The sequence below is a fragment of the Anomaloglossus baeobatrachus genome, chromosome 3 (genome assembly GCF_048569485.1).
Source record: "Anomaloglossus baeobatrachus isolate aAnoBae1 chromosome 3, aAnoBae1.hap1, whole genome shotgun sequence".
In the NCBI taxonomy this organism is placed as follows: domain Eukaryota; kingdom Metazoa; phylum Chordata; class Amphibia; order Anura; family Aromobatidae; genus Anomaloglossus; species Anomaloglossus baeobatrachus.
In genome coordinates this window covers 443,868,607-443,881,744 of record NC_134355.1, presented here as the reverse complement: position 1 = coordinate 443,881,744, position 13,138 = coordinate 443,868,607, and the positions used below count along the sequence as shown (strand labels likewise).

Below are 13,138 nucleotides of genomic sequence, written 5' to 3'. Positions count from 1 at the left end.
AATGGAGTGAACGTAAAATAAACTCCAATAAGACGATGTCCTTCCGGGATTCCAGTATGGGACCCTGTTCTGCATACATACAGATGTTTCTTTCCTTACTAGATGATCACCTTAAAAAAAACAAAACAAAGACACACTTTTGCAATACTCTGTTCAGAGATGTCAATGGTATATCTGTTCGCATGGCCACCTAGGGTATTGCAGGCCCTTAAGGGTTTTGCAAGTATATTAAATTTGTATCAGGAGCCCTTAATTAAATGTAAGAATTGGTAATGGTGGACACATCTGTATGTAAAGCTGAGCAAAGCCCTAGGTGGCAGCATGTGCTGCCATGTCCAGACTCACTCCACATGCTGTAACTTAGTCATGTTTCTTTAGTAGTTACTGTGGAAAAAGTCATCATCTAATATCTGATCGTACAACCCTATACTTTGTCATTGACGTCTCATTCAACAAGTCTACTCACTTCTGATTGTGCTTTTTTTGCAGTATTCAAAGAGGAGTTTGGATTATAAAGTGAAACTTTGGGTGAGTACTTAGATGACTTTCCCTTTTATTGTGTGTATTATCACTTGTGTTTTCCTTCTATCTCTGCATGCTATTTACTATTTGGTACTTATGTGTTTTTTCATTTTAATTGTGTGTGCATTTGGTTACGCACCTGCATGTTACTCAACTTTCATAACTGGTGAACCTTCAGTGATCCATAAATAATACAAACCACCAAAAGTAGAAGTTGAAACTTGTGTGTAATGTATTGTCTGAGCGCAATCAGACAGTTAAGGTTAGGGTCTATACATGTAGTAAGGTTCTGTTTTCTTTCCTCTAGGATAGGGGCAACAATGACATCTGCAACTGACAGCTGCATCCAGTTCACGCGGCATGCTAGTGATGTCCTCCTGAATCTCAATCGTCTGCGAAGTCGAGACATCCTGACAGATGTGATCATCGTTGTGAACAGGGAACACTTTCGTGCTCACAAGACAGTCCTTATGGCTTGCAGGTGAGTGCAGCCGGGTGTTATGAAGTCATATATTATTTTGTATACTCTACTGTATTGTTTAGTGTCCTGATTATGCGTATTGTTCAGAAATGGAATCTTCAGATCTGTTGAGTAAGAAACTCATACCTGATTTTATTTATTTTTTTTTTGCAGTGGATTATTCTATACAATCTTCACTGACCAAACGAAATGCAATATGAACATCATCAACCTTGATCCAGAAATCAGCGCAGAGGGCTTTCGAGTCCTTTTGGATTTCATGTACACATCGCGGCTCAGCTTAAGAGAGAGCAGCATTATGGCGGTCATGAGCACTGCACTTTACTTACAGATGGAGCATGTTGTGGACACCTGCCAGAGGTTCCTCAAGTCCAGGTAGTCTTGCATTATGAACTCTGCTTATTGCTCTTACCTTTACAGGGATCTTTTTATTAAGGTTCTGCAGATAATTGCTTTTTTATGCTGTAAGTATGATTTTTTTTTTTTGTCTTTGTGCTTTCAGTGAAGATATTGTGAGTTCTGTGAAAACATCTAGAGGAGAAGATTTTCTACAAGGCAGGTCTATGTTGCCTCCTGATGTTATGGCCTACAGAAACTGTGAGATATCAGAAAATACTGTACCTCTCCGTAATACAGCCATCTGCGATGGAAGATCTTACATACCCAACTTGTACAATGGCTCTCCATCTTCATACCCTCTGTACAGTCACATTCCAGTCCACGGGTTTCTGTTTCCAGAGGATGAAGTAAGAGATGTGCAGATGGCTGACATCCAAAGATCCAATAGATATCCTAAGGAAAGTGTGTTACCTGGAGAAAATTCAAGGACTGTGCTAGGAGATTACAGGAAAGCAGTCACTGACTTGTCTGTCAACGTATGCCACAGCAACATCTACTCTCCTAAGGAAGCTGCATTTGAAGACCCCCGTAGTGACTCTCAATACAATGTGCTTGCAGGCTCTCGGTCTACTGGTCCATCGGTGAGAAACAGCCCTTTCTATAATTGTGACAAGGGGAAAGAGGAGGAAAGAACATTTTCAGAAGATGAAATAATACACTTTAAACCTTCTAACTCTCCTGTCAACCGCAAAGGTCTTGTTAGTCCTCAAAGTCCACAGAAGTCAGACTGCCAACCTAACTCTCCTACAGAGTCCAGCAGCAGTAAAAATGCTCGAATTTCACAAGGCTCTAGTTCTCCTTTGTCGAAATCCTCTACAGACCCAAAGGCTTGTAACTGGAAAAAGTATAAATTGTTGAATTCCCTAAACCAGAGTGACAAAGAAGGCTGCGCCAACCAAGGTGAAATGGTCAACCTGTCCCCGCCATTTTACGCTTCTCAGACATCATGTCAACAGCCAGTTAAGTCAGAAAATATGGACAATCAGAATTCATCAAAACTTAATGGGAGCCCTGAAGACTCTGTCGTGACCCAGGCTAGCAAACTGAACAGCATTGTGAACAGGTAAGCCCCGAAATGCTTTAACACAATGTTTTTGCCAGTAGTCATATACAATTGAGTGGAATCCCAAATGGTTTATTTGGTTGACTCATGTTTGTCTAGATTTTTTTTTATCCATTCCTAAAACCATTAGGTGACCCAAAGGGATTTCTGTTTTTTTGCTTTCACAGGAGTATGGACGGGTCACCTTTGAGCAGTGAAGGGCATTCGCCTCTTTACATCCACGCAACCAAATTCAGCATGTTTTCTTCACAATCCCCTCCTGAAATGTGTCCTCATACCCCTGGTTCCAACTTTGGAGAAGAGATAGCGGAGACACAATCCGAGTTTTCGGACTCAAGCTGTGGTAAGTTTCCATTTAAGATACTTAATATGTAAACTTTTATTTTTAGATCAGTTTTTTTTATCATCATTGCATGGTTTAATTTTTTCCTTCAGCCCTCTACATGGGAAATTTGACAATAAAATAGCATCAATTCCATACCTTGTTACATCGATAACTGCAATATTTCCGTGTCAGTTTTTTTCCAAAAAGAACATTCAAAGCAGTTCTTTTAAAGGTTTTTAAATCATTAAATCGACAGAACTATATATATATATATATATATATATATATGTGTATATATGTATATGTGTGTATATATATATATATATATATATGCTTTTTAATCCCTATAATGGGATTTTACGTGCCATTACACCTTGGGTAGGTGCAGATGGTCGTTCAGCAAACAGCCCTATTCCTCCCATTGCTCAATTTATCCACGAATACATGTGTTTTCAATGGGGAGAAGGCTGTAAGCCTCTGCCTGACACCTCTGGAGGTGACTTCTCTACCATGAAAACAGAAGAAACAGATGCTGAAATACAGCAAACTTTTATCCTATGTATTTGGAATCTATAATTGCCGTATCACAGTCATCTGTATACAATTGAGACTTGGATCGGAAGTCAAAAAACGTATTCAAGATTATTACGTGTTAGTGAAAACTGAAATATCAATGCATGTTGACTTCATGCAGATTTTACCCTTTTGGGACAGTAACCCGTGGTACCTTTGTATAAGGTGACAATAGTAAAAATAGAATTTTGTTTGTATAATCTCTTATAGGTCTTTGTTTTCTCCACAGAAAATGGCACTTTCTTTTGTAACGAATGCGACTCTCGTTTCTCTGAAGAGGGCTCTTTAAAAAGACACACTTTGCAGATGCACAGTGATAAGCCCTATAAGTGCGATCGCTGCCAAGCTTCATTCCGCTACAAAGGAAACCTTGCCAGCCACAAGACCGTACACACCGGTGAGTTGCTAAAATACTCAAGGGTTGCAAAGTCTATTGACGATCTGTTCCAGTAATGGATTGTGTCCTCTTTTAATACTAGTGGAAAGCAAAGCTTTAAAAGAGATATTCAGCTTTACCCCATCTAAATTTAGGATTTAGCACTTACTTTATATGTTAGCTAAGGTCACTTAAAAAAATCCGTAAAAATTGTGATATAGCTGGTCCAACTTTAATATTTCTAATATCTTTCCTTCCCCTATCTTCCTACTTAGTTAATGGTCTAAATGCAAGCAATGATTGAATTTGATGTTGTTATTTCATCATTAGGGGAGAAACCATATCGCTGTAGTATTTGTGGCGCACAGTTCAATCGACCTGCAAACCTAAAGACCCACACCAGAATTCACTCCGGAGAAAAGCCGTACAAGTGTGAGACATGTGGTGCACGCTTTGTACAGGTAAATGTCAAAATAGACTATATGAAGAAATTAGTTTGGCATTTCTAAAACTGTTACTCTTTATTTAGTCACATATGGTAATCACAGACGCAGATTCTTTACTGTAAGTGCAGTGAGACTATGGATCTCTCTGCCACATAATGTTGTAATGGTTGATTCACTACTAACATTTAAGGCAGACCTGGATGCCTTTCTTGAAAAATATAATATTACTGGTTATGTGCACTAGATTCGGTGACTCATCCAGGGAACTAGTCTGATTGCCATATGTGGAATCGGGAAGGAATTTTTTTCCCCTAATGTGAGCTTACTGTCTGCCCTATGGAGTTTTTTTGCCTCCCTGTGGATCAACATGTTAGAGTATAGGTTGAACTTCATGGACTTAAGTCTACCTTCAACCTTACATACTATGAAACCATAGAGTTCCATAGAGATCTTTAATTGGTTTTCCCAGTCAATGCCTTCTTCCTGACAGTGTAGCCTTATGTTTTTCATTAGGCAGAGGGTAATGTTTTTAAAAATAAATTTGTATTTTTTTAAATCGTAGGTTGCTCATCTTCGTGCCCATGTACTAATACACACCGGAGAAAAACCGTACCCATGTGAGATCTGTGGAACCAGGTTTAGACACTTGCAGACATTGAAGAGCCATCTACGTATTCACACTGGAGAGAAACCTTATCATGTAGGTCCACATGTAAAAAGGAGTCATATGAACTGTTATACGAGCTGGTTTGTTGTGGTAGACATTATCATTTTCTTTATGCAATTATTTGTACTAATGTATCAGTACAAAAACAACTGAATTTTTCACAAACTCTACACATACATGACAGGTGATATACACCTGACTATATTCACACATGGTATACTTCTTGCAAACATTTCTGCAACTGTTTAATTTATTGGAGTGGGGGCCCCTTTGAAAAGTAAGATTTTAATCGATGTCTTACAGAACACAAAATAAATTTCCAAAATCGTTACAAGACTGAGTTTTGTAGAACTTTTTTTAACTCTTAACATGAAAGTAAGGTTAATTAAATACCTTTCATTACAAAATCTTCTTCAGATTTTCTCAAATTAGTTGATGCAAAAATGAATATACCCCACAACAAAAGCAACTATATTTGTTATCTGTATATGTATGACCTTCAAGATTTTAAAGACTGCTCCAAGTCTTCTAGACATCTAATGAACATATTGCAAGATCTGTGATGTTCAAAGGTGTTTGATTGAGTTTAGATCAGCAGACATACTTGGCCACTGAATGAGTTTCATCCTGTTTTTTTATTCAGAAATGCAATAATGTGTCTTTTGGATCATTGTCATGTTGGAAAAGTGCATGTCTACCAAGAGCATGGAGTGATGGTAGCATCTTCTCATTCAATATAGAACAGTACATCTGTGAATTCATGATACCATCAATAAAATGTAGTTCCTCGACACCTGCAGTGCTCATGCAGCCCCACAAAAGGAACACTGCCACCCCCATGTTTCACTGTAGGCACCATGCATTTTTCTAAATGCACAGTGCTTATAGTGAAACGTTGTGGCATTGTCCTTATGTGGAACTGTATGAGGGCTGCTGGTGTCGGGAAGCTAAATTTTATTGATGGTATCATGAATTCACAGATGTACTCGTCTATTGAAAGAAACGATGCTACCATCACTCAGTGCCCTTGGCAGACGTGCACTTTTCCAACATGACAATGATCCAAAACACTCATCAGTTGTATTTCTGAAAAAGAATAGGGTGAAAGTGATTCAGAGGCCAAGTATGTCTCCTGATCTGAACCCACATGAAACGCCTATGGGAAATTCCGAAGAGACAAGTTGAGAATCACTCTCCATCCAGCATCCGGGCTCTAAAAGAGGTTGTTTTAAAGAACACAAGATAGATGCTGTAATATGTTGCAAACATGTTCATTACTTGCCTAGAAGACTTGGTGCTATTCCTAAAAAATCATGGAGGTCATACAAAGTACTTGATATGGGGATCATTCATTTGTGCAGCACCTAATTTGATTAAAAATTAAAAATTTTGCAATGAAAGTTAAATTATTTACCTTACGTTCATGTTATGGTTTTTGAAATGTTCTATGAAACGCAGTCATGTGAAAATTTTGGAAATTATTCTTGTGTTAAGTAAGATATTGATTACAGTCTTACTTTTCAAAGGCAGCGTATTCATATATGCTAAGCACAATATATTTACGTATTGTAAGTATTTTACACTTCACATACACAATATGTTAATTGACTTCTGGAAACTTTTACATAGTCCATAATCTCTGTTTCATTTTAAAAAAAAATGTAATATTAAATTTTATTTTATTTCTTTTCTAGTGCGAAAAATGCAATCTCCATTTCCGTCACAAGAGCCAACTAAGACTTCATTTGCGTCAAAAACATGGTGCAATCACCAACACAAAAGTCCAGTACCGTGTGTCTCAAGCAGAGCTCCCTGCTGATCTCCCAAAATCTTGCTGAGTCCTGCCCAGTGAAACTGGAGTGCCTCTTTTTGACCTTTAAGCGCATATGGGCAAAACAAAACGGGTCTATTTTTTTTTTCTTTGTCCTGGTCATGTGAAATGTGCGCCTTTAATTGTAAATATATATATATATATAATTTTTTTTTCTAAATCTGTGTGGCATAGTGACCATGCGCTCTTTATTATTTCAGCATTGTAATTCTCAGCCTGAAAGAATCAGAATGTTGAGGAAAAGACTGAATGAAGAGTTTAATTGGGCATGCAAAGCCTGTTGCACCTTGCTGTGTGGACCCAGCCAACAATGCACTGGCACTCCCATGAGGAGTGACTTATAGCTTTTGAAGCACCAGCTATATAAGAATCGGTGATTATGCTAGTATGTTTATTTTGGGAGTAACTCCACAATGCCTCTTAGTAATAATAGCCAGAGTTAGCTTCTTTAAAGAATACAGTTTTTGCCCCACCATACTTTGATAGGTAGTTCATCACCCAAAGGATCCACAGGTCCCTTAAGATTTCTTGATTCTCTTGCCCGTGGTAAGGCATTGTTGTGATTATCCAATTTTCCATTTGTTAATACTTGCCAAGATGACCCACAGAAAGCACCTTATAAGATTTGTTTTCCTTTGGTGGCTAACAGTGTCTAGCTTAGTAGAATAATGTCTACAGCCATGTTTTAGTGACTGTAAAGAAGCCAAGTATAAAGTGGGGAAACCGAAATCTGTTGAATTATCTCCAGACTTAGGTGCCATCTGGCATTCTATGGATGCAACAGAACACAAGCACTTGAAAGAAGCACCTTCCACCTTTAGTTCCTATTAAAGGTGAGTTTAGCAATTACGACATAGATGACAAAACTTTAGGATCGGTCTTTAATATCAGATCTGCAAGGGTCAGACACCCGGCGCCCCACCAATCAGCTGTTCAGGTCCAGCGGTGGACTGGATGTTAACAGTTGTGGTCTGTTGCGATTTGCACAGCTAAATCAATTGTTTAGTGTCACCTGTCGGATATAGCTTCTATTATTTGAATGAGCACTAATCCGTAGTATCCACAAACTGCTACTACACACTGTGACAAAGCGGTGGTGTTCTGCTCCATGCACGGTTTTCTGGCCTCAGCTGGTTGATAGGGGTGTCAGACTTCCTTCGATCTGATACTGATAACCCATCATAAAGAGAGGTCATCGGTATGAAAATTGAGAAAACCCTTTGAAATAAATCACATTAATATATAGTTGCATATATATATAATGCACACAAGGAGGGTGTTCAAAGGGAGCAGTGTTTAGCCATGTTCATACGTTGGACTTAATGAATTGTGTCAGTGCCAGGTGCTAGATGTTTGACATACTAATGTGAGGAACACTTAAGTCTATGTAAATCTGATGGCTGCTACAGGACCTAGCAATGCACCGTGTTGTGGTCCAACACAAGACTGTCATGGCAGAGTTAACTGACTAATATTGTTTGAATGGGAAATGATAAACTGCTCCATTCTGCCTAGGCAGAGTTCAGCACTTCTCCCGCCTTAGTTCCCCTTCTTTATAAAGCAATAAGGCATTCTTGAGTCATTTGGCCAATGATAACCTTGCCTTTTAGATTAGGCTAATATGACCCCAGAAGGTACCTTTTTGCTATAGCTGCAATACTATACCAGCATTAGGAGGCACCTAAATCAGCTATTTTTCTAGTTGCTAATTTTCTTGCACCCTTGAAACATTTACAAAGTATTTAATTTTATGGTATGCAAAATGTGCACTCATAAAGGCGAAAAATAGAACAAAGAATTATTGTATATGCTTTTTAAAAGAGGGCTTTAACTTTTGTTATAGTTTTAACCAAAGGAAAAGGAATTTATGGAAGAGTTGTAAATATATATATATATATATCTAAATATATATATAAATATACCTATATTATGAAGAGTGAAAAAAAAATAAAGGTTTAAAAAAAGCTCTATAAAGAAATTCTGAAAAACAGCAAACCTTTAGATTGTATCTGCGGGCAGAATTCAATCTGAGGTATGTTTTATTGTGATGGAGCACTTACAAGATATTTTAATGTATTGCACCAGTGTACGTGAAAAGTTATTTTGTCTAAACGCAACAGTCTGTCTGTAATTTTATTTCTTAGTTTTGTTTTTTTGTTTTTTTATTTGGAAGTGAAGGTTTACAGTAAGTTTAATAACTTAGACACCCTGTCGAAGGATTATGTAACTTTTGTTCTTATTGTATGTTTGTAAATATGTATATTTTGTCTTTGGTGCCTTTTAACCTCATTGGCGCCAGGGGGAAGAGCAACAAGTTGCCAGTCCCACTGGCATTAAAGGGGTTAATGAATGTTTCGAACCTAATCCCTTTTTAAAGGTACATCCTAAAGCTAGTCACTAATCTTTAGGAAAGGTCAGTCATTATTTTATTATATATATATATTTTTTTTTGTTCTCCTTACGTTGATTTCATGACGCTTGTCCTGCTTGTGTTAATAATAAACTGCCGGGAGACAGGGTTTGGGCTGTTTCTAAAACTGCATTATTGCAATGTAACAATAGCTGTACAAGTAGAAACAAATAAAATCCTCAACAGCAAGAAAAATTGTTCTCTGGAGTCATGTATTTTTTGTTTTGGTTTTAAAGACACTTGTAATTTTATTGGGGAAAATTGCTTTTCAGAATTCTTGAAATAAAGGGGTTGCACGGTTTCATTAAAAATCAGACAATGAGTTACAATTATGTATGACATTAAGATAAGCCGTATTTATCTTCTAAGCCAAGTGAATAGCTACAGTAGTCGTGTATTGTAGACTTGACACCACAACTGCAAAGTTGTCAACCGCGCGGAGAGTCCGTAATGAAGAGACAGCAACTTTAATAACCGAGGACCGCTTGGACTGTTATCTTATACCATTAGTAACGTTGTCCCCAGTATTAGAATTTATTACATCCATTTTGAAATATCGTACATTGTAATAAATTTGCTTAAATTTAGAAAAAGCCATTTTTCACGGTTTGGAAAGCTAGTACACAAATCGAATAGGTGTTTGGTTACAGTTAATATACATCTGCCACTCATGGAACACAATAGAATATACAAGCCTGGATTATGAATATTTATATATGCTAACTTGTTCAAGAATCATAAGTGGACTTCAAGGGACCACTACGCTGCAGAAAAAGGATGGCACAACTCACATGAACTTACTCCTGGCGTATCCAAACTCCAATCACACTTTTCACCAATAAGGTTCAGGAATCTTGGTGGTTAGTCAGAGGTAAAGCAATTTAAGGTCGACAATATGGTTTATGGTTCACAAAATGGTATTTAGAAAAACTGTGAAGGCTCAGGATGAGTCTCTTTGATATCCTGCAATGTGGGGAATGAGGACCCGCTGGTTTGATTTAAAGAATCTTTAGTCGTAGCTCACAAACATTGCTATGGCTGCAGAAATAAAGATAGGGACCACACATCCAAATCTTATACATTGACCAATGGCGAAAATTTACAAAATTGAACAAAACGCAATCAGAATTTATGGCACCCATTGCCACGGCACAGCAAACATCCTAGTAGGTCTCAAACTTGTCAGGCGTAGCACCTTGTGGTGATAACCACTGCAGCAGTACCGCATCAGCATGGGAAGCAATCCAGGTGCAAACAGCACCCATGCTGCCAGGCAAAGCCCCCACTCAACAGCTGCTTACGATCTATCCAGCTTGGTCAGCAGCTTCTGTACACCTAGCAATACAATAGCCCTCTAGCTAGTCCTCACTCTTAGGACCCATAGCCTCTATCACAGGACCTGACCCCCTACCTCCGAGTGGAACAGCACTTATCTGAACCCCACTCGGGTCAAGCCACCTCATCTTGCCGTGTGATCAGCCACACTGAATTGTTTCACGTTCCGAGTCAAGGTAACATAGACAACTATTGTCAACAGTGAATATTTGAATCCTAAAAGAAACCTGACTAATAGATTCATGATTTCTGAACCACAACAACATAAATCATACACTTGTTACGTTATTGCAGCCATGAAAGTGTTATTCTGAAACCGTGGTGAAACGTAAAGCTTGTATACCCCAATGCAAAAAACCTCCAATGGGGCTCCCAACTATCACTAGTCTTTAATAGTATTGCTCTTCTTATATGGGCTAAAATGAAATTTTTGGGCCCCTTAAACTCCAGAGCCCGGGTGCAACTGCAACCATTATAGTTACATCCGTGCTCTGAAATTATACATAATTTCAGAGAAAGTATATGAGTATGTCAGCAGCTTGCTGGACCTGTGCGTTTTGGATGACAAGTCCCAGAGCCTGTACAACAATATAATAGATGCACAGCCAGAATATATAAGGGTTCTATATCAGTAAGCAAAAACTAGATGTAAAGAAAAAGAAAAAAGGCATTAGAGTAACGATAAGCATACCTGCATGTAAATATAATGAACTTTATTAAAGCCAAAAATAATACACTGTAATTAAAATAAAACCAAAATATCCACAACACTGACATCCAATAGGTAGATATATAACTTATGCAAAAGTAATTTAATAATAATTTTCCTTTCATTGTAACTTAATATGAGAAATATTTTTGGAAATATATGTAATATCCAACAATATTTAGAACCTGGGAAATAGTATCACCAGTCAGCAAAATGTATTACAAAAATATATCTTCATATCAATCATTAAATACAGTATAATCAAAAAATATCCAAGAGTGCAAGTGCATAATATGTGGCACATATAAATCATATAATGAATAATAAACATGCAAGACAATAATAAGAAAGTAAATAGATGTACAGTACATGTAGAGCTAATCCATCTAATATATAAAGCTGAGTGTATGTGTGTGTGTATCTGTGTATGTCGCTAAAGGAATCCGCACCGTTGCATTTATAATCACGAAATTTTGCACAGACGCCTCATGTGACCCAGGGAGCGTCGTAGACTGTTTTGACAGAAAAATTGAACCCAGTTCTTTACAGTTAGTCTCTAAATCCTGCCGCCATTAAACTGAATGGAGGTGGGAGCTATAGGTTATTAATAGCAACTGTCAGTGGTTGCTATAGGAACAAAATAAAAAGTTAGTTGAAGCTTATGCGTGAGGTTATATGATGTCGGTGGAGAGATGGATAGAGACAGAAAGAGACAGACAGACATAAGCACAGACAGAGATAGACGGGGAAAGAGACAGACCGGGGAAAGAGACAGACCGGGGAACGAGACACAGAGACAGATAGAGAAACTGATACAGACAGAGACAGACACACAGAGACAGAAAGAAACTCGAAGAGAGATAGTTAGTATCCCAGGCAACGCCTGGGTACTACAGCTAGTATGATATATTTCTTAAATAAGGTCCATAGTATGGAATCCAAATACCAAAGGATATAGCAAACTGATCTTAGTGGGGATAAACCCCATTTGTTTCACTGCTATACACTAGCTTCCTCAGGGGAAATGCCAAGAGGTTGGTCTCTGGCGGATTGTTCCTGTACCACATCCCTAAACTGACATGTACCTAACGTACACAGAGAGGGAGAGACCTGTCAGTGTAGGGAATCAGTTATGGAACTAGTATCTTTGTCTTGTCATCTGAGATGCATAGTGCCTAGACTGCCTTTTAAAGTATATTTTCTCTGATATAACAGTATTTCAGTGAAATATAGTTGTAATAATACTTAGTCACCTTGACCCTTGCCCCAATCGCTTTTCTCCTTTACTCATAATAAAGTTAATATTTGTCTAAGCAAGATGTACTGACAGCTAACAGGTGTCAAATTACAGTTGTTTATTGAAGCCTGAGAAAGGAGGAGAAAAGAGTTTGACATGAATGGATAGTGCTGCTTTTTAGTATGTATTCATCTTACTTTAGTGCCGGATTCACAGCTGGACTGCTTAGTAGTGATGTATAATTTGCTCCTTGCTGCTTGTGAGCATGTGCTGCATACAGACAAGAAAGGAGAAATTTTCCCTTCACCATGACAGCACCGCATGTGAGAGAGTGCTTCTTCCCCAGGAACAGGAAACCTACAGATATAAAAAGGCGGTACCTCTCTGAACTCTCCAGTATGGCTCCTGTCCCTGGAAGAGGATACCTACGGATCCAGTGATATACCTATGGTGATTTCTCCAGAGGGAACATCGGGCAGGGCCACATCTGGGTCCATAGAAGATAGAACTGTGGAGGAGAAGCAAAATTGGGTCTTACCAGATAATACAATTGGTTAATAGTAGTGAGGAACTCACCTAGAGAAGTTGTGCAAGTCACAACTCCTATATCAGCGTCATATTAAGGTGGACAGCTGCAACCCCAAGCAGAGTACAGTAAATTCAGAAGAATGAATTGGGTATCTTGCTTCGCTTTTTTGTGTTCTTGCCTGTTGTCATGAGGAAGGAGGTTGTGACCTCCGAAATGCGTTGACCTGTGGATATAT

General features: G+C 38.3%; 1 protein-coding gene across 8 annotated transcripts in view; it reads left to right on the top strand.

The window, feature by feature from the left end:
• The window catches only part of BCL6 (BCL6 transcription repressor), a 106,133-nt gene extending 96,842 nt beyond the window's left edge, over window positions 1–9,291 (top strand). For 6 of the 8 annotated variants that reach the window (XM_075340455.1, XM_075340454.1, XM_075340453.1 and 3 more), the window contains 9 exons: window positions 490–528; window positions 830–1,003; window positions 1,157–1,378; window positions 1,506–2,465; window positions 2,633–2,808; window positions 3,593–3,760; window positions 4,070–4,200; window positions 4,748–4,885; window positions 6,547–9,291. In XM_075340455.1, the coding sequence (XP_075196570.1) occupies window positions 843–1,003; window positions 1,157–1,378; window positions 1,506–2,465; window positions 2,633–2,808; window positions 3,593–3,760; window positions 4,070–4,200; window positions 4,748–4,885; window positions 6,547–6,690 (2,100 nt within the window). In that variant the 5' untranslated portion in view covers window positions 490–528; window positions 830–842 and the 3' untranslated portion in view covers window positions 6,691–9,291. The remainder of the gene's footprint in view (window positions 1–489; window positions 529–829; window positions 1,004–1,156; window positions 1,379–1,505; window positions 2,466–2,632; window positions 2,809–3,592; window positions 3,761–4,069; window positions 4,201–4,747; window positions 4,886–6,546) is intronic. The other 2 variants (XM_075340459.1, XM_075340460.1) reach the window with 1 other exon arrangement.
• Window positions 9,292–13,138: the final 3,847 nt, after the last annotated feature.